This window comes from Maylandia zebra, linkage group LG1, assembly GCF_041146795.1.
Source record: "Maylandia zebra isolate NMK-2024a linkage group LG1, Mzebra_GT3a, whole genome shotgun sequence".
NCBI lineage: Eukaryota > Metazoa > Chordata > Actinopteri > Cichliformes > Cichlidae > Maylandia > Maylandia zebra.
In genome coordinates, this window is record NC_135167.1 from 7,954,708 (window position 1) to 7,976,738 (window position 22,031).

Here is a 22,031-nt window from a genome sequence, read left to right on the forward strand (position 1 = left end):
AGAGTCATGGTTTTAAATGGTAAATATGAAATTATGTTTCCTGTCTGTTACACAAGCAAAGCTGTCAGCTGGCTTGCACACCAGGATAATGCAATGTAGTGATAATTGGAAACTCCTATTGCAGAAGCAAATGTTGGAGAAGACCTGCTCTCATCACTTTCACGAGATGACATCAAAGATCTGTTTCCTGGTCCTGAACATTTCCTCAGACGTCGGGCTCTATGGCTTGCAGTGCACAAATGTGAAGAAGTAAGTTATGTCCTATCGCTGTGTGACAAAACTGAGAACACACCAGTTTGTTTTATGCAGTTTCAAGTAATTCCACCAATGCTCACTTAACAGAAAGTAGAAGAGATGTTGATCATCTTCTTTAGTTTTGACTTAAATCAAGTGGCCTACATATTTAACACTTACTGATATTGTGTTGTATTTTCTTTCATGTGTAGAGACCTAAAGTTCTTGTGCAATTTTATGTGAAAATTAGCCCTGTGTACACTGTATTTTAGAACAAGACTGCTGCTGAAAAAACGCTAACAACCACTGGAGATGGTGACTTCTCCAGAGAAGAACCCAGCACTTCTAAGTTTGTAACTATGTCCAACCCAGAGTACATAGTCTTCACAGACAGTGAACTTGAGCAAGCTCGACGTTCCTACTTTGAACAGAAGCAGCTGGGGACAGAGTGTGCTGAACCTTTGTCAAAGGAACTCTTTTGTCGACTCGTAAGAAACACCATGACAAACATGATTTCGATAGCAAGAGCAGCTGAGGACTCCAGATATCCCAGCAAACATGAGGTTGATGCCTAACAAAGCAATTGATGGAGTACTACCCAATGCTTAAAGAAACGTGGGGTGACTGGGTAAGTAGCATTTTCTCACTATCACTCTGTGTTAATCATGGGTGATGTGTGTTATCATCTCTTAATTATTACTGTTTGTACCTGTTAGGAGCATGTTGCTAAAAAGCTAATGAAGAGACTCTCCAATGTTAAAAGTCCAAGGAAGGGCAAAAAACCTCCTTCGAAGAAGCCAAGAAAGGATGGGAATGAAAGCGTTGCAAGAAGTGACAGCAGTGAGGAATCCAGTGCATCAACTATTATTCTAGATAAATCACCAGTTAGATCGATGGGCATCCCAGTGCACCACCAGGATGGCATTGATGAAGAATATAAGTATGATTTAATGCACCCTCTTAATACACCTTGAGTGTATATGTGGTTTAAGGGATACTTTTTTTATTTTCTTAAAAATTCCGCTAACAATAGAACCCATCTACTTCACTGTTTATGTTGGAATCTTTGCGTTCCATTTAATAGTGACAACTTGACAGGATGAATGAACAATTTGAGGATAGGTGGTTAGTTAATTTGTTGATCTAATTTACAGATATATTTTTGGTGTTTTTGTTTTGTTTTGCACCAATAACAGATATATAAAGCCTTACTGTTGCAATAAATAATTTACACACCTCTGCTCTGTGTGTTTAGCTGGTTCAGCTGACTTCTTTGACAGCCAAAAAACTCAGGCAAGACACTACAAGACTCTCCAAGATATATAAAAGACCCAAAAACCAAACCAATGCTGTAAAGGAGCAGGACAGAGCAGTGAAGATACCAGAGGCATACCTTTGTTTCAGAGATCTGGATCATGTAAGCAGCACTTATTTCTTTTAGCCATCCTGTTATTCCTTTGGGGACATTTTGATTGTCATCAGTTATTGTCAAGACCACACACAGAGCTAGATAGATCTCTTAGTTGGGTTTCTGTTTGTATTTTTCAGGTCCTGGATGACCTACAGAGAATTATTCAACCATCCAACTCGAAATACATTTCTGAGATGAAGGATAGATGGGAAATCTTCTACTCGAAGGTGCAGTTCTATGGTGTCATGAAGAAAGTTATGAAGCTGCCAAAAACTTTGAATGGAGGTAATGCTACAGTATCTTGATTTGTCTATATTTATGCTTTGCAAATTACATTATTTGCAATGCTTAATGGTGTTGCCCTGTCTTATTTTTCTTTTTTTCAAACCAGTGGAACATGCAGCAGCTGTGTTCAGAGCCCTTCCAATGCTTTTCCCTTCCAGCACAGTACCACCTAAGAAGCTGGGCGTCTGTAGTGAGGCTTTTTTTTCCATGTCCTAAAGGCAAGGCTGCAATATTCTATATTTATATATTATTGTATTTTGCAGTTACTCATGCTTTCCTTTTATATATTTTACTGTGGAGTCGGTCTAAATATTCTTAAAGTTCAGATCCCCATAACATGTTGATGTTAATGTTATGTAATCTTTCAACTTGTTCTTCTAAAAACTTGTGTAATATAGGATAAAAACTTATGTAATTCAAATGCAGATTGTTTTAAGCTGCAGCTAAATTTATTTTTGCTACCAGAGTATGTTATACTGATATTATTCCTGTTAAGAGTATCTGGAATATGCACTTTTTATATTGACGATGTTACACAGTACCCTGCTGAAATGTAGATAATGTTAGACATGATTCTCCTGGAACTGACCTCAGTACTATTAAAATTGAGTTACTGACCCATTGCTGTGTCAATAAAAGCGCAAAAACTAAGAGTGTGTCTGCTGTCTTAATTTAAGATGAAGTCCTTTATTTTTAGTAGCTTTTGAAGAGATGGTGTCTTATTCTCAGGAATTTTTGCTAATTATTGTTCTCAGAGGTGAAATATATTTCTAATAGTTAGTTCAATCAAGAAAGAAACAATTCAGTTTTAAGAAAATTTGTCCTATAGTAATTTTTTTTTTTGTTATGTGGAAAATCTACATTAGGTGTAGAATCTTAAAGTAAGCAAATAATTCTTGAAAATAGCTTGTTCAAGAAAGCATAATATTCGATTTAGGTACAGATTTTCTAAATATCAAAGTGTCTTTCCTTATAATAAGTCACATTTTCTTCAATTAAGCATACATTTTAGACAGTTTTATCTAGTTAAAAGGCATACAGCAGTTAGCAGTTTGCTAGTTTTAAGAATTCTAGTCAAGCAACTTTTGCTTACCCCATTGGCAGATTTTTTTCCTCAAAACAAGAAAATTTTGTTAGATTTGAGAATATTTGGCTTGTATCAAGTATAACTGTTTTTGCAGTGTGATGAGAGAAGGATGAGAAGCTAGTAAGCATTGCTAAGGGAATCCCAAAAGATGCAAAATACACATCTAAGGATATCCAAAATGAAATTATCCCAACACTGGCTGAGCTGCACACATTTTATGTAACAGTACGGGTAATTGGTGTGTCTTCAGAATTGTGGGAGAGCAGTTCAGTTCCAAACAGAGTTCAGTTCCTTGTAAAACAAGCAAGCTTAAGATAAGAAAAAAGAAGAAAAAAGTTCAAGTGTTCTGTTCTAAATCTGTTGTGTTGTACAAATTAGTAGACATGGTGAATTGTTGTTGTTTTTAAAATTACTATGCCAACCCTTTTTTGTTTTGTAAATCTGGCTTTTATTCCTACTTTAATTTGCAAATTTATTTGAGAATTAGGCCATGCAATTAAGATAAATATTATTTTGTTGGTTGCAAAGATCTGGATGGATCATTTATTTTATTCTTTATTTTTTATTCTATTTTTCTGTTTTATTTTTCAAGACTTGGTAAATTTACCTTTTTTAAATAACTTGGCTCACCCTTTTTAGTTTTGTTAATATTGGCAATAGTGAGAAGTGTTATTGTTGGGTTTGAGTATATTTGATATAGGTCATCCAGTTGAGGTAAATGTCATGTTTTTAGTTGTTATAATCGGATGAAGATTATTTTATTTTATTTTTAAGTTTTCCCCCTGAGGGTTTGCCACCTTAACGTGGTCATGGGGTTTGCTGTGTCAGTGACCCTAAGAGCTAGACCAGCAGAAGCATAGCCTTCAGGTGGGACACCCAAGTTGGACAGGTCTTAGGGTAGCGGCTTGACAAAGTGCAATCCAATTGCATGACAAAAACAGTTATCCAGTCTGCAAGAGTGGAAAAAAGGTCAGGAGGTTTTCAACAAACCCACTTCACTAACAGACTATAATACACATGTGGAAATGTCTTAAACATGCATTCCTTATAACTTGCAGAAGGTGACTCTTTGTCTTAAAAAGAACTCCAGTTGTTTAGAAGACTGCAACAAGTTGCTCAAGTACTCACTTGGTATATGATTGTTATGTGTTGCATCCTCCTCCCATATGCGCTTCTAGTATTGCTCCTTCTACAGCTTTGATGGGGATGTTCTCATATTGTTCCCACTGAGAGTACACCTTGGATGGTTCAGTGGAATTATCTGTTTTATTCTGGTTTCTCTCTCTCCTATCTCTCTTAAAGTGGCTAGCCAAGACTTTAAGTTTTCACTTCATAGCTTCCAAGGCCACAGATGTGGATAGCTTGCTGTACTTCTTACACATCCCTTTCTTCATCACACCTGATGTGTGTATTTTTTTTCCTTTATGACATTAAATATTTGAATATTTCAGACCTCTTCGTTTCTGAGACAGGTGTTATAGACAATATTGTATACCAATATGAATGTTACCATCTATCGTGTAGACAACTTAAATCTCCAGCAGATGGCAGTGAATGATCATATGATTCTTCATCTGCAATTCAAATTAAACACTTTCTAGACTTATGATAAAACAATAGCAGCACCAGTTAAGTTATTTTTATTCAGGTGAGTTGTAAGAGTTCTCATTATTATGTGGATGCCCATTAACTGTTACTTTAGCAACAGCGTTTCCTTTAAGGTCACACAAAAATATTTTCTCATGCAGAGGAACGTGAGCAAAACTGGCTGAAAGAGTTTAACTGTCATAGTGGTGGTAAAAATGTTATGACTGATCTTTATAATTGCGCTAAAAGTCTTAAATTAAGCAGGATTTATTGACTATACAGTAGTGTATGCATGTTTGCGTCTTCAACCAAGAACTAGACTACAGTTCATACTGGAAGGAGGCCAGTCCTAAGGTAAATGCAGCTGCAGCATGTGCAGAAGACTTTCTGCAGTTACTAATCAGAGCAGGCGGCTGAAATGAGTAAACCTGTGACGCTCAGGATGACACAATGTAAAGGAACAAAAGGAGCATTTTAAATGAGTGATGTAGGGATTTCATCATCCAGCTGACCAACACCCAGTGGAAGTTGACCGAGGACGAGTGAAAATGCTCGACACATGAACTGGCCATTTAATCAGCAAACATTTTCCTGTAAATGCACACCAGTAGATTGGCAGCTCTGAACAGGAGATAGAGCCTTTGTTTTATGTCCTGCGTGTGCATCACAACCAATTACTTAAAAATCCCCAGGCTGAGACTTGCTATGCTTTAGATTTTGAGAAGGAACTTGCATTTGTCAGTTAAAAATAAAGGCCTGCAGAAGAGTACGTGAGTTGAAACAGCCATTTCATCCAAAAAGAAAAATCTCATTTACATTAGTTTTATTGTCTCAGTATGAAAACTTACCAACTTTCAACATAGCAGTGGATACAGTGAGTAAAAACACATTATAATAATGTCACCAATTTTCTAAATAAATATATTTCTAAGGGTGCTATTGACATGAAATTACCACCCATCTAACCCAAACATTCAAAGAAATCAAGTCATAGATGTTCATAAATTAAGTTAGTTGTGATAATAAGAAAAGACACAGGGAAGAAAGAGAGGGAGATCCAAAAAGGCATGGGAAATCATGACACCAGCGCAAATCTATCAGCAATTACGTCTTATGGTGGGTTGACAATGAGCTCTCGCAGGAACTTTGCAATCTTCTGTTGCAAAAAAGTGATGGAATTGGTTACAGAAGAATTTCTAAACTACTGAAGGTTCCAGTGAATTCTGTTGGGGCCATAATCCAGAATTGGAAAGAACATAATTTCACCAAACTGGCAATGACAGGGTGCTCCTGCAAGATTTCAGACAGAGGAGTGAAAAGAATTATCAGAAGAGTTGTTCAAGAGCCAAGGGCAACAGAAAGATGTGGAATCAGCAGGTACAGTTGTTTCACAGAAAGTAAGTAATTAATGCCCTCAAGCTTTAAATGCATGCACCACGGCCTGTTTGCACCCGCAACATGCAAGACTCCGTTGCTAAAGAAAAAGCATGTTTACGTGTGTTTAAAGTTTACTGAACAACATTTAGACAAGCTTGTGAAACACTGGGAGAATATAGTCTGGACAGATGAGACCAGAATTCAACTCTTTGGATGCCATAATGCACACCATGTTTGGAGGTCAAACATATTGGTATGGTATTTTGGGGGTGATGTGCACATGTGAGGATCTCAGTAAAGATATGCTACCACCTACCAGGATGATGAAGATGAAAATGAGGGTGGACATTTCAGCAAGACAATGATCCCAACGCACAACCAAGGAAACTCTCAACTGGTTTCAGAGAAATAAAATAAACCTGCTAGAATTGCCCAGCCTGAATCCAGCTGAAATGGACTGATAGAACAAAAAGAAGGGGCCCATGAAACCTTCAGGATTTGAAGACTGATTGATTTATTTGCATATCTCTTCTCTGGTGAGAATTTCATGTCAATAGCACCTTTGGAAATATTGACAAATTTACTTCAAATTTAAGTTGAAAATGTGTGATGTGTTCAGTAGTTATTTTACCTCCTGTATATGGTAACCAGTTATCCAGCCCTTATTTATTCCATACTTTACCCCAACACCTTTGCACTCTGCACCATTGCACATATAAATATAAATACAAAAATGCTATACATGTTGTTTTCTGCGTTGCCATCTTATGTGTTGTACGTTTGTGTATTCTGTTTAGTACAGCGAGAGCAAAGAGAGAACCAGAGCCCAGGTCCTTGTAAATATACACACTTGGCTAAGCATGTGAACATATACACATACTTGATTTGTATAGAAACACTGATTCTGATTGTGGTTGTGAAAAGAGAGCACAGTGAGCCAGACTAAGGAAAAGAGAAGACAACCTTTAATGTTGAAGTGGTATATAAACATGTGGGGAGTAAAAAGAGGTGAGTGGAGAAGAAATTTTCAGTGCATCACATGAAGTCTTGTTCCAGTTTGAGCCTAAAACTAAGGGATGGTTCAAGGTACAAGCTTTATTAAAAACGTTTTAAGCCTGAACTTTAAATTCTAGATACATTGTAAATTGCCTGTTTTTTATTTAAAATATAGTGCTTTTCTAATGCACTTGGGAACTCAGTGTTTCATAGAAAGAATGGGTGTCTGTCTGTAATCTATGACAGACCATTCCTCAACAAGCTGAGGGGACAACCCCAACCATCCTAGGTAGCATCTTATTGTTTCTCTCTACCTCCTTATGGGAAGGATGATGTTTCATACAACTGTTTATGTGTAGTTTATGTGCAAGTGAAAAAAAGTTGTACTCCCAAGTGGAAACAGTGAGCCAAAATTAAAATTGTATTGTCCTCCATTCAGGTATTTCTCTGCAGGGAGAATGTGCTATGATTCTTTTTGATTTTACTACCTACTTAATGTTTGTAGGTAAGTCAACTAAAGCCATGGCAAATGAGGATTTTATTGTGTTAGACCCATGCTCACTTTACCAATGGCTAAAGGGGCGATCGTGGCTCAAGAGTTGGGAGTTCATCTTGTAGTTTGAAGGTTGCCGGTTCGAGCCCCGGCTTGGACAGTCTCGGTCGTTGTGTCCTTGGGCGAGACACTTCACCTGTTGCCTACTGGTAGTGGTCAGTGGCGCCAGTGTCCCGTAGCCTCGCCTCTGTCAGTGCGCCCCAGGGTGGCTGTGGCTACAATGTAGCTTGCCATCACCGGTGGATGACTGGATGTGTAAAGCACTTTGGGGTCCTTAGGGACTAGTAAAGCGCTATACAAATACAGGCCATTTAATCACATCAGTTTATATTTCAGAACCATAATATGCTAATCATAAATAAATGCACATAAGATTCCTGTGTTTTTTCTCCCGTATGATAGTCAGTTGTGATAATCACAGCTGACTCTTGCTTCAGGGAGAAGTCCTCTAAAACCATTTGAGTGTGTGTGTGTGTGTGTATTAGGCTGACCTTAAAATATCTGTTGTTGCTGTAAGCATACTGCTAAGATTTGACAGTCAATATTTTTTCAATTGTCTGTGGCATTTTAAAAATTATTGCATTTAAAAATGTGCTTTTGCTCTAATGCAGTTACCTCTCAGCACATCCAAATGGCCAATCTGAGCTCAATTTTGAGGTCAGGTATGAAATATTGCCAAAGTTCCAGATGGATCAAAATCTTATGATCTTTTTCTAAGCACATCCACATTCCCAGTTAGACTATGAATGCACACACAGATTTTCATTTCTATTGCAAATGTGTTTCAAATATCAGTCTCTTTCATAACCGATAATTTCAGAATGACCATACTCAGTTGCCCTAAAATGTTCACGTACAAAAATATTATCTTATTAATTTGCAGTCATATTATAGTTGATTCATCCTTACAAAAGCTCAGAAAAAGTGACCCTCCAGGATATGTAATATTTTAATCTGGAAGAACATAAAACTTCCGTCAAGGCCCATTTTCGCCTTAAGATAAATGTATTTATAGCACAACAATACCCATAGTTCATGGCTGGACATTGCTGCTTTCAGGCATATAATTTCTCTCTAAGACTGAGGATTTTGAGGACAGACTGTTTTTTCTCTCTTGAAGATTAAAAGGGTGTGACACGGTGTGGAGATAGGTGAAAAGGAAAAGTCTAAGTCTTATTTATAGTTCAATTTGAATTTGTATTTATTTTTTTAATGTAGTAATGGTGGTGATAATTATGGGGTGTGTAGCTCGAAATGAGGCATCTGTCTCCTTCTAAGTGCCTGCAAGTTCTACACAGTGCGTTATATACTCGATTTGTCACCAAAAGCAGCTTCTTAGTAAATGTAAAGTAACTTGTAGCATTGCGTAGCATTGTTGCAGGGCACCTTAAAGATGTGGCTTGGAGGCAGGTTTGATTAATATTCAATGTGGTTTAATAGGGTGTTTATATACAAATAAATCTGGATTGGTGCAGCTATTTCTACTGTTTTTCACAGCTGACTTGCAAAAAATCTGATGGCCCAACCGATGGCAATAATTAGCCACAATATTAAAACCCACTTACCTAATATTGTGTCCAGATAATGTACTGATTTATTGGGCATGGACCCGTGATCCTCTGGGTGTGTCCTGTGATGTTTGGTACTAGGATCTTTGCAGCAGAATCTCTGGTATTATGTGGGATGCTCTTGTGTATCCCTATGACACTTGATAAGAAATTTGTAGCAGCCATTATCTTAGGTGTTTTGTTCTTGAACAGTTTTGTGTGTGTGTGTGTGTGTGTGTGTGTGTGTGTGTGCGCGCGCGCGCGTGTGTGTTCTGCAGGTGGAGAGAGCTCCAATCAGAGTGCAATGTCATTGGGGTGCTTGGTTTATAACATAAAAAATTGAAGCCGTTAAGATTTAGCCGTTTAAGCTTTTTAAGGCTTGCAAAAAAGCATATGGTCAAATACCTGATTTCAGTAAATCACATTCACATTCACTAGTTTAGCACATTCTCTTTTTCTTCGACTTCAGCTTACAGTAATTTTCAAACAGTCCCTTACTATTGTCACGGAAGATCATTACTTGGAGATTGATGTAATCAATAGCACGCCGTATCTGACTTATTGATAGGCATGCATGAATTTTAATATGATATTCTGCCTGAGCATTTGTTTTACTTTTAATTTGGTTACAGTTGCAGGACATCTAGCATAAACCTAGCTGCTGTGCCTCATAAATTTGTAAAGTGAACAGTAACGTCGGTTGGCTGAACTGTAGTAAGGAGGCAGCACCTTTTTATGCCTTCAATGCACGGTCAGTGCAACTGAAATAAAAGCCCAGTTACCCGATGAATCTATTGGCTGGAAGGCTTCAGGTTCCTGCGCACTGGCGATGAACCACTCTCATAAACGGTGCTCACAGTGACTCCACACACAAACCAAACGGCGTGGGAACATGTCGCAGTACATGCTGGCAGGTAGGAAATGTTCGGTGTCTTTTTTAGATTTGACTAATTTTGTCAATGAACAGTCTGTGTTTGCTTTAATTTGTACCTTAGTCCCGATGGTCTATTCTTCAGACAGGGAAACATATCAGAGCATAACATCGTTTTTTTTTTTTATATTTGATTGCTTGTTTGTTTGTTTTTTCCACTTATGGCTGTTAAAAAGATTTCAAACACGAAAAATAACCGAGAGGAAAATAGAAACAGCTTTAAAAATCAGTTTGTTTTTGCACTGATACATGAACTGCAAAAACAGAGTGGGAACGTATCCTGGTTACAGTTGTTTTAGATAATTTGGTATGAAGAAGATAAAACAAATGGATAAATAAATAAATAACAATAAAAAAAAACAACCTAGGGAGTACAGTGATCTTAATTCAGTTATTTGCATGCCATTTAAAAATGTTTAGTGTAGGATTAGCTATGATGCATACCATGTCAAAATGCACACACGTCCTTCAGGATTAAAAACAAGAAAAAAAGAAATCTGCATTAAATGCTGATTTATCTCTACTCAGGTTTCACCATCACATCAATTGGTTGGCAATAATGTCCACTGGCTGGTCAGGCTGACTCATATCTTAGAGCAATCCCATCAGCCTTTAATTTTCAACATCACTGCTGCATCCACCCACTCTGTACTGTCATGACTGAGGCAGAGTGAGGAGCTCCCTGCTCCTGGACTTTGACAGGGCTGAAATTGATCTGCTTTGATTGTGATCCCATCTTAATGTAATAAGTGAATAATTGTGGTAAGTAATAATTGTGGCGTTAAAGGGTGCAGAGTGCGTTGACTCTCTAAGTCTCCTGTGATAAGCAATTTTATAGATGTGAGGGAGACACTCCTTTTGGGGGTAAGACCGTATACCTCTTCATAGCAAAACTGTGGTGGACCTACTCTTAATACTTTCAAAAACACAAGTAATGGTTTACTGTTGGCATTGTTGGTTGTTTACCTCACAATAATCATGCTTACTGCGCTGTCCACGAGTGTGTTTGATGCATGAGTCATCTCAATACATTATCCCATTATCTGACATTAAATCAGCATCAGGGCTCTGTTTTAACAGCTTCAGTCTGTGGTTGTTTTGATATTCTTTCATGTTTTAAAGGTGTTTAAAACACCAAAGTGGACTTTTAGCTCATCATAATAACTTGATGCAAACGAAAGGTGATGTTACAGTATGCAAAAACCTGTTTTATTTTTTAAACATGGATGCTTCTAAGATAAATAAAAACAGAAATAATTGATCTTACAGCAGTGCAGTGCTCCCTTGGATCAAAAATGCAACTACAACAATATAAATTATACCGTTATCATGATGACAATTCCTCCAGAATGCAGCCACAACAAGATGTTTTGCAGTAACTTTGTTTGTAATGAATATGCCTTCAATTTTCTGAGCCTTCAGTCAAACAAAATCATTTGCTTCACATTTCAAATACCTGTATCTATACCTGTGTGCTTTGATTTCCTGTTCCTTTCTAGTTTTTGCATTTTTACGACATAATATTAATGTTTTATATTTATACCTTTTTTCTAGTTCACTTGCAGATCCTGCTGGCTGTGGGTCTAGCTGTATTCTGCTATTGTCTAGTTCTTGGCTGCATCCTTTGCTATCGCAAAAGGAAGAAAGCCTCATTGGAGGACAAAGAAGCAGTTTTTTTGTCTCCTCATCCTGCAGAGTGTGTGACTGTGACACTGACTCCTTCTCCCTGTACGCAAATTGTGAAACAGCAATATGAAGAATTGGATGGGGATGTGTTTGAATTTTCTTTCTCTAAGAGCAGCTCTTCTCCCTCTGAAGATGACCTCACTGCTCTGCCCTTTGACTCCAGCCCTACCAGGTCAGCTGACCTGGTAAAATCTCCTAGATCTTCTTTTCCACTGCGGCGCCTCAGCACTCCTGCAGTTCCCTGTTCACCTAATAAACCTCCAAGACATGGCCGAGCCTCTTTGCCTTCTCTCACCAGGTTGAGTTTTGTGCCTAAATCCCGTCGAGCAATCGGCCGGCGCTGCACTGTGACTGGTGAAAATTTTATTTACAGTGAGAGCAGTTGTCTGACTGCAAGCGCCGTCAGACCTCCTGTGGAGGAGGGAGAGCCTTGTCCATCACAGTATGGCTCTAACTCTCTCTCCCCTCCCAAACCAGCTCCACTCCTTCACTTCTCCGTGGTCTTCTCTTCTGCTTGTGGCACCCTGGTGGTCAACATCCTAGGTCTCTTGGGGGTCAGTCGAAGGCGCAGTGGGGTGTTTGTTAGGGCAAGCCTTCCTCCACTTTGCCCTTCCCCACAGCAGATATCCTCACGACGGCGCAGCCTCAGCCCAGAGCTCCACAACCAGAGCTTTGCACTGCAGGTGAGCTCTGTGGAAGAGCTGCGGACCTGTACCTTGAAACTGGCTGTCTACAGTAGGGACTTCTCTGGTCTAAGAGAGGCTGCACTGGGGATAGTGGAGTTGCCTTGTGAGAAGTTGGACTGGGAGCCTGACATTGCCACCACCTACACCAGGCAGCTCTGCCCAACTAAGAGCAAGCTGAAAAAGGTATCGGGTGAGATGATTTGATCATGAAATTTATTTGGCATAGGTATTACAATTAAAAAAGGGGCAATGCAAGTTCCAAAACACAACAGATTGTCCATAAAAGCTTCTCTGACCCTTATGCTTGTAGAAAGTGACTTTAAACACTTGAACTTGAGATTAAAAGAGACCTAAAATAAATGCACAGTACCAGGGAGCATAGTGAAATACCATAGAGAGTATGTGGTAATGCTTTATCTGGTAACAATACCAAACAAATGAAAATTATTATTTTTTAAATATCTCCTAACAGCATTCAGGACTTTTTTCCTTCAGTGGGCTGGTTTCAGTCATTATGCAAATGTAATTATGCAAATGTACTGTTTATAAGATTGGGGAAACCTGCAGTCAGCTGAGACTGAAGAAGTCACTTGTATGAGTGACGAAATGTTTCTCCCACTAAAAAACGCTACGGCCAGATGAACAGAATCAACTTTTGGAGACATGCAGGACTTTAGAACTTCAATAGAAATAAAGAGCACAAAGTAAAGAGTTACATCTGAAACTGTCTCTTCGCCACCTGTGTTTGCTTAGAAAGTATGAAGCTACAGCCACCAGATCGTTAGTTTAACAGAAATCAAAGGGAAAACAGACAAAATGACTGGACTGCTCACTCAAACTAAGATGCAACAATTTCCTAATGAGTATATGGGTTCTATTGCTCTCCAGTCATATTAAATGCAATTTAATGTAGATTTTGCAAATTATAATCAAGCAGGAAATGGACAGTGCTGCCTGCTAAAGGTGGACATCTGGGTGGGGAGTCCTTGAGTACTTACCCAGATTGGCATTTTGGTAACCACCAAAATCTAGGGCAGTTAACAAACCAATGCCAACTGTTTAGATACATGACTACAACTGTACACATGATCAGTGATGGTATTTTAGAGGGGGTAGTTATAAAATCTCTCTTATTGCTTCCTGCAAGTGATTCTATTTTAGATTTCCTCGGTTCATTTAGTTGCCGTTTTTACCGTTCAAGTGTAAATGCATTTTTAGTGATTAATTTTCTGTAAATCTTGTGAAAATGCTATTATTACAATATATATGTGTGATGAAAGTCAGATATTGTAGCAGCCCTGGGTGAACGTTTGTTTTCAGTGAAAAAAAGCAGCATTATACATGATATGACACATCAAAGTCTGCAGAACAGTTGGTTCCTCACATATGCTGCTTGTGTAGCTAAATTAAAAGTACCGTGTCTGCCCTAACTCAGTCAAAATTTCAATCAAATAAATTTACTTTTGTTCTCCTGGTTTCATTGACTTGATAGTATAATTTCAGTCTCCATTTTCATTTGATTTAATAGAAAGGGAAAACTACACTTCAGTCATAAATAACACGTATCATGGTTTTCCCATGAAGGAATGTAGCATCTAATCAGCTCTCCCATTAGCCTGTTTTTCCACTGTTGTTAGTCATGGTGACGCTGTTGTTCGCCACTGCAGAGCAAACAAGTAGAGTGCAGCAAATGGGCAGTGTGCCCACGCTGTGGCCTCTGCGGCTCTGCTGATACTCTGCCAGGAGACATTAATAACAAGCTTTTGAAGGGAGGTGAGCCTAGTGTTTCAGGTCACACTGAGACGTGCTGGATTCTCTTGGGGTGTGCCAACTTGCTTTTTACAGTAAAGTGACAATCAGCTGGGTATACCCACCTCAGTCTCTCACCTTTATACCTGATTCAAACTCTCCACATAAACACACCTTTACCTTCCTCTTTCTTAGTAACAGCAGCTGCCTGGCACAAAGGTGTGTGCATACAAAGCGGGAGTTTACTTAGAAAAAACACAGCTGCTCAGCAATCTGAATAGTTCTTGTGTATTCTTGTTCATGTATATATCAACTGTGCATTGGAAGCTGTAGAAATCTTCTGCATAGATAGTAAAGGGCCAGTTTTCTTTATCAGTGTAATGGGATCAGCTGAAATATTGCTAATCATTCATCTGCATTGCCTTAGTTATTTTGACATTTTATGGGAATGAGGGGCTGATATGTTCAAGCAAAAGTGGAGTGATCAGGATGATCTGCAAACTTTGATTTGTTTCATGTAAATGCACTCTTTGTTTTCACTTTAAATCACAGTCCTGTAGCGTTCCTGGCAAATTTCCACTTTCTCCAGTATAGGAGAGTATAGGAAGGGAAAAATAAATAACATTAGGGAAGCCTTTCTGAAAAACAAACAAAAAACAAATAAACAAACCAGAGAACCGTTTTGCTTGCTTAGCTGGCATTAGTAGCAGAAAGCTGCAGAGTTGGAGTTTCACATAATATTTCCCACCAGGATGCAGAAAGTCTACAAAAATAATCTAAGTATCGTATTATATTGTATCACTGCATCAGTCAGCTGTTACAATTAACTTATTACTTTTCCTTTAATGTAATGCAACTTCTTGTTACATAGCAAATAACCTTTCAGCTACTGGGGGGCAAAAAGCATTCATGTTACAGAAAGAAGGTTAAAAGTACAAACTCTCACAAATTTAAAGTGACCTTTTTACTTTATAGGTTTAAGGTTAATAGTGTTGAACTGGTGTAAAACATCGATTTTTTTTCCTTTCTTATAAGCACTACCTGATGTTCCCAAGTGTGTCACTAAGCTTGGAGGGCCGGTCGAGTGAGCGAGCACTACACCTGTGGGTGAAAGAACACTTTACCTTACTGTATAAAGTGCCTTGAGGCAACTTTTGTGTGATGTCCCGCTCTATGGTATAAATAAACCTGAATTTATCTGATGTAATGGGAAGCTAATATAAGTTGTTGCTTACAGAGTATCAATGTGCAGTCAATTGTTCCTACTTATACACAGAAATTAGGTTGGAGGAAAATATTTCAGAGTCTCTTTAGGCATCTGTTTTTTGGAAATTATTGGATGATTCATAGAATCTGTTTGTTATATAACTCGAGATGATTTACAATTAAGAAGAGACTTTCATAGTCTGTTTGCAAAAATAACAGCCAGAAAATTACATAACGCGATGTTTTCATGTAAAATATAATCTGTGGGTGGAAAAGAATTTGCTTTGGGATTTTTTTTAATTACAGAGAAAATTAAATATTTTTATACAATGATATAGTTGCAAAACTTGATTATGGAACTGACTCCCAAACAATCTCATATTTGCATTAACAATGTAAATCACATATTGTAATCCTGAGTTGTGAGACCTCTGTTCTATTTTACACTTCAAGGATTTTCTTTCTCCAAAAAGTCTGATAAAAATGTTTGTGTAGGCTTCCTGAAGGGACGGCCTACACAAGCCCAATGGCTTCAAACTAATGATGAACATTTGTTGAACATTTAGTAAGCTGTCTTTAAACAGAGTATAAAATGACCAATGCTTTTTGAAAAGACCAATTGTGTCATGAAACTGTGTTATGATCTTCTGCAGTTTTTTTTTTTCAATTTTTGGACTCTGCTATAGTAGCTTTGCATAATTCACAGTTCAAAATAATCCTTCTCTATCTCCGACTGGGACTGATTCCTATAAGGTGACCCTCTTCTTAAAAGCCAACAGCAGTTGGGTGGGACTACTATGTTTACAGCCAGAGCTGTAATGACCATATTAATTATATTCTATTCTAAAGATATCACATAGCGCAAGAGTAGAACTGATCTAAAACATTTAGAACAGGATGAAGCTTTCACTAGGAACTGGGAATTCATTTTTAATTTCAAAGTCTATAAGTGAAATCAATTGAGAGAGCTGCAAGTACTTCTGCAATGTATCCAATGATGACGAGGCAGAAAAGGAGAAAGTGTTCTTTCCAAGTTCTGCACAAACTGATGGAACACTGAATGTAATGAATTCTTGAGACTGTAGACTATGACTAAAATGTTTATGTAACATGTAATCTGATAAATAAGAGGCGAGTATGCAAATAGATTTATAGATAAAATTAAACCAATGAACCTTCCTGCAAATGGGGAATGAGGACCAGTCAACAGTCCAAAAGTCTAAAAGATGGAGAGAATGAGCAGAGGCATTCATATAAATTATATAACCATAATCCAGGAGGGGTTAAAAGGTGGTAGCATCAAGCCTTTTTCCTTGTAGTGAAAGAGAAATAAGATGCATTTCAGGAAAAGAACCCCAACTTCAAAGTCAACTAAATTTTAGTTGACTTTTGTGGTCTTTCATGCCCTTTGGTGTTGCTCAGATGACCGGTGCATTCCTTATTTTTAAAAAACCCACCAGGTTGTTTATTTGATGGCCCTCACTTGCACTTATATTTCTTTGAAACCTTATATTCAAATAACAGCTGCTACTGTAAATGCACTAGAAGCTTAGAATCAACCCCAGATCTTTTTTCGGCTTATTTTGCCAATAATGTGGGGACATGCCTCATTGCACCCTGAAACTGCTTTTCAGTCAATTGTTCAATTTTTTTATGCTCTGAAAACGGGTTACTATGTGTAAAAATGTTTGTAATTCCTAAACAGAAAAAAATAATTGTTAGATCCATTGAGAGGCAAAACTGTGTCATCGTCCAAAAATTTATGGATCTAACTGCAGTACATGTTTGACAGAAAATCAGAAAAAGAAGGATAAACCTACCCACAAGGCAGTGCTACCCCAGCAAGTCGCTGACGGGCTAACACAGCAGCTTGACAGCAGAATGTGACTCACCAACCAATGAAAGCTAATGAAAGCTGACATGAAGTCAGATTAAAATTTGTATCAGATTTAAAGATGAGCTATTGCTTCTATTCACAGTGCATGGATGTCTTTATTGTTTAAGGATGACTGGTCAAATGGAATCCTCAAGCATGACAGCTGCACACAAAAGACAACCTCTAATATCGATGATTTGATTTAAGTGACTGAAAAAGTGGCGTAGATTTAGCCCTGCTGAGTTCCTCTGGCAGGTGAACCCAAGATGTCGTATGATGTTTTGCAGAAACTTATTCAGATTTAAATTTCTGACCTGTTCCTTTATATTAACAGGCAATGATTCACAGCAAACCCCATTGATTGAGAACTAAAACATTGATTTTCACAGATCTGAGCCTTACTGCTTTGATCGACTCACTCAGTGATAGCACTATAGAAGCATATTCATGAGTACTTCTGGTTTTACTGCTTGAATCACCTCTTTCCCTTGGTTTTTATCCACAGTTCCCCAAACAGATGAAGCAAACATCTGCTGAGTGAAAGACAACTTTTCCCCTTCTTCCTAAGCCTCACATTTCTATCTCTTCGTCTTTCCGTCCTTTCTACCCTTAGAGTGTGAGTTCTCAGGAAACGCTGGGCCGCAGGAAGAGCTCTGTGTGTGTGCCACGGGCTTTGGGGCAACTGTTCATCCTGCTGCAGTACCAGACACTAGCCCAGCGCATCAAGGTGATGGTTCGAAAGGCTGAGAATCTGGCCAAGCTCACAAGGATCCCAGGAGCTCCAGGTGAAGACTACACTCATACCTTTATCCATTCATCCATTCTGCTGGCTAAAGCCTATCCCAGCTACCATAGAGCGAGGGGCAGGATATACCCAAGACAGTTTGCCCGAATGTCGCAGGACTAACACAGAGAGACAGTAAAAACCATTCACTCTGACACTCACACCTATGGGCAATTTAGAATGTCCATTTAAAACTAACACCACTAATTACATGTCTTTGGGCTGTGGGAGGAAGCATCATACCTAAATTACAAAATAGACTATTTTTGCCATTGCCTTCCTTAAAGCCCAATTTTAATCAAAACCATAATTAAAAGACACAGACACTGACTATTGGTGGGAAACTCGTGATAACTCAGCTCACAGTTAATTGATGTCATTGACAGGTGCCATCAAATAACAGTAGCACTTTATTTGATAAGTTAATGGATTATTATCTCTGGATGTGAAGTACTGGTTTTCTGCCAGATACCTGTGTCATCTTTAATTTCACACTAAAGTGTCCCAAACTGACTAACTAACCCAACTACATTTTGACTTTGATTTTTTACTTTATCAAAGCCTCTGACTTTGTGCATTTTATGTTTTTTACTCTGTAGGCATTTGGTATTACCTTTGAGAAATTCCTCCCAAAACGCTGAACCCAAATTAAATCTGTTTAATCCTAAAGATTACCAAAAGCAACAAACGTTTTGTCCTGCTTGTCCTGCTCTGCTTGTTTTTTGTTTTTAAAAAATCAGTGGTTCGATGTGAATATCACAATACTGAAGGCTTCTGTAATATTTAGATAGTGTAATATTAATGTTGTTTTAGTAATAAGGTGGCAGAGTGGTGCACTGGAATGCACTGCAATGTTTCTTCGTTCCTGACTGGGTTTTCTGCCACAGTCCAGGGATATGCTTGTTAGGTTAATTGGTCACTGCTCAAGATTATAATTATAATGACATTACTGCTCATAAATTTGCCTAAGGTGTGGATGTGAGAGTGTGTGGTTGTCTGTTTCTTGTGTTATGTCTGTGATGGACTGATAACCTGTCTAGAGCGTACCCTGCCTTTTGATCTGTGTCAGCTGGTAGAGGAAAGAAGGAAAAAAGACAACTCTACCCACCCTCAACAAAGCTAGCTCACAAGTGTGTTATGAACATTTTCTTATATGTTAAGTGTGGATTATTAACCCTTTCATACATTTTGCATTTTAAAAAATTGCATATAGTTTTCTCTGCACTGAGCAGTAAAAAGTAAATGTTAGTATTTTTTAATATACAAGTCACACACACTCTACTGCCTGGCTGGTTATGATCTGATTAGTCTTCCGTCCCTATGCCCAGATCAAAGCCCCTTGAGGCAACTGTTGTTGTGATTTGGCATTATATAAATAAAATTGAATCGAATTTAATACATCAGAGGACCAATTTGGACCCAAGGACCACAACCAGTTTCCTCTGGCTTCACTCTTGCCCAGTGGTGTTGGTGAGACAAGCTGGTGAAGCACTTTGAGCATGGGGACCAGGGATCCCACTTCACTTTCACTGTGCCTTGGGATTTCGATGGACTCTTTGATTCACATGTACTGTAAACTTTTGAAGCCTTAGTCTATGTTTTTACTGCCCACCTCATTTTCAAAATGATATAACCCAGGACAATCCAAATTTACAAACCAAAAAGATAGTGAACCCTTATAATAATCATAACATTTTTTTAAACATGTTTTAATAGTCCAGAAAAAATACTAATAAAATGTAATGCCTGGTTGCTCTGTGGTGTATTGAAGTAAACCATGATCTCCTCCAAGTAAAGGAGAAGGGTTAAATTTCCCATTAGCACATTGTAAGTATACAGATCTATTGTTCTGTCTCCTGTTTGCCCATCTATGGTCAGACAGACCAGATCTCTGATTGGTTTGTTATATAATCAGATTAGGAACAAATCGCCCTGGTGTCATTTCCCCCCGTCTGTGCCATCCGATTTAAAGCCTCGCTGAAGAGCAGAGGAGGAAGTAGGAAATTGTGTCAAAGTAAAAACAACAACCTAAACTGACACTTTGAAGCATAAAGTCAGTTATGTGTTTCTCGTGAGCTTTAACATCAAATTACCCGTGTCAAATATATGAATAATGGGCTTTGCAGATGCACGATTGCACATTGCTTTTAGTTTTAGTAAATCGAATTAGTATGCTTGACTGGATTATTGAGATTATGTATTTATAAGTGATCATGCAGATATGCAACAGTTAGAGAAGAGAGGAGAGCAGAGGGAATTTTAAGGATATAAATAAACTGTTGCAAATCATTTTATGTGAATCTAGCAACACAGCCCTGCAGAGAGGTTGCTTTGGTTTGTTAGCACCAACTGAAAATGTTCCTGTAACTGATGTTTGCTGCTCCTTTTTATTTGTTGACCTTTCTAGAAAGGAAATGTAATTTAATAAACTGATTCAATCTGATTATAATCATAACTAAGGATGTAATTTTATTCCAACAGACCACTATGTTGTCATTAACTTGCGTCAGGATGGGAAGGTAATTGGTACTAAGGAGACTAAAGGGGCCAGTGGTCCAAACCCCATCTGGAACGCACCATTCCTGTTTGACCTGCCTCCCGGTGACATAAATCAGCTACCACTGGTGCTTGAATTCATCGTCATGCAGGTAGGAAGTTCTACAAAAGTCACCAACCAGTATCGTATTATTCTGAGATCTCTGTCGCATCTTCATTTTCTTGATTTATCTACAGGGGCGCCTCTACACTAAGAGCAGCATTCTGGGTCGGGTGCTGATTGGCACTGATGCTTCAGAGGAGGGACAGAAACACTGGAGGGAAATTTGCAGTCGGGGGCAAATAGAAACTACTCGCTGGCATACCATCCAGTCAGATGCGCTGTAAGAGTGTGAATGACTGACACAGCGTGGGACGCCCTTTGCTGACTAGTGAGGATGATTTCAATAGCTATGATCACAATTTCTGCCAATTATCAAAAAACAATTATTAAATAATAACTCTTCATGATTTTCTATGTACATTGACAGACTTATACAAGTAAAAAAAAAAAAAGAACACCTCATCTGCATCCAAATCATTACATATATTTTAAGGACAGCTGTGAAGCTGTTTTCTCTGTATCAATAATATTTTTAAACCATGCATTTATTGTGATTCTTTCCATTGTGACTTCTTAACCTTTATTCCGTTTTTTGTTTTGAGTAAAAAAAAAAGGGGAAACATATTTAGTTTTCTTTATAGCCACTAGAATTACAAATGAGGGGAAATTTTGATTTTAATTCAGCTATACATTGTATTTTCATATTATGTATTATGTATATGCATATTTAACATTAATGAAGAGCAAATTATTATAAAACCTGCACATTTTTCAGACCCCTGTTTTCCATTCTGTCTTACTGTAGCAGCATGACTTACTGTTATTGTGCAGCATCCGTCCATAGCAGCTGTTTTGATGTTTTTGTTACTAACCATTATCTAAAATACACAAGATTACCTACAGTACTTATGATTAGATAAGTAAAAAATTAGGGAGCAAATAACAAAACTAAGGAAACCACTTCTGTTTTTGATAAGAATTTCATATTAAAAGATACTAGAATATATATATATATATATAAAGATGTATAGTTATTAACATCATTTGGGAGCATTCTCATATATAAAAATGATTCTTTAATTATAAAATTTTATTTAGGAATTGTGTGTTTGTATGTGTAGTATACTATCCATGGGAATGCCTACGGTGACTTGTCTTATGTCTGAGCTGTGTACTGTATGTTTTCAGAGGATTAAAAAAAACAAAAATCAATAAAGGATTTTTTTCCAAAGTATAATAAATTCTTATTGATCAATAAAACTGTTTCTTGATGGTATGATCATACAGAAACATATTACAAACGCACTGGTCTAAATAATAAAATTAACAGTGACTAACTTTCATTCAGCTATGACAATGTCAGGTGTTTCGTTGTGCATGCTAGCTCATTACCAATGTCCGTGAGGATTTTGCTACTGTCACAGTACAAGGCTTGTT

The 22,031-nt window shown here is 37.9% G+C and overlaps 1 protein-coding gene and 1 pseudogene across 1 annotated transcript; both read left to right on the top strand.

Moving 5' to 3' along the window:
• The first annotated feature begins 6 nt into the window (after positions 1-6).
• Positions 7-1,208, top strand: LOC143419836 (uncharacterized; annotated as a pseudogene).
• An 8,711-nt stretch (positions 1,209-9,919) lies between these two features.
• Positions 9,920-21,590, top strand: LOC101465689 (synaptotagmin-5). Its single transcript, XM_004539734.2, has 5 exons — positions 9,920-9,991; positions 11,563-12,563; positions 17,825-17,996; positions 20,477-20,643; positions 20,729-21,590. Exons 1-5 carry the CDS (start codon positions 9,970-9,972, stop codon positions 20,876-20,878), a joined length of 1,512 nt encoding a protein of 503 aa, XP_004539791.2. The 5' UTR covers positions 9,920-9,969; the 3' UTR covers positions 20,879-21,590.
• Positions 21,591-22,031: the final 441 nt, after the last annotated feature.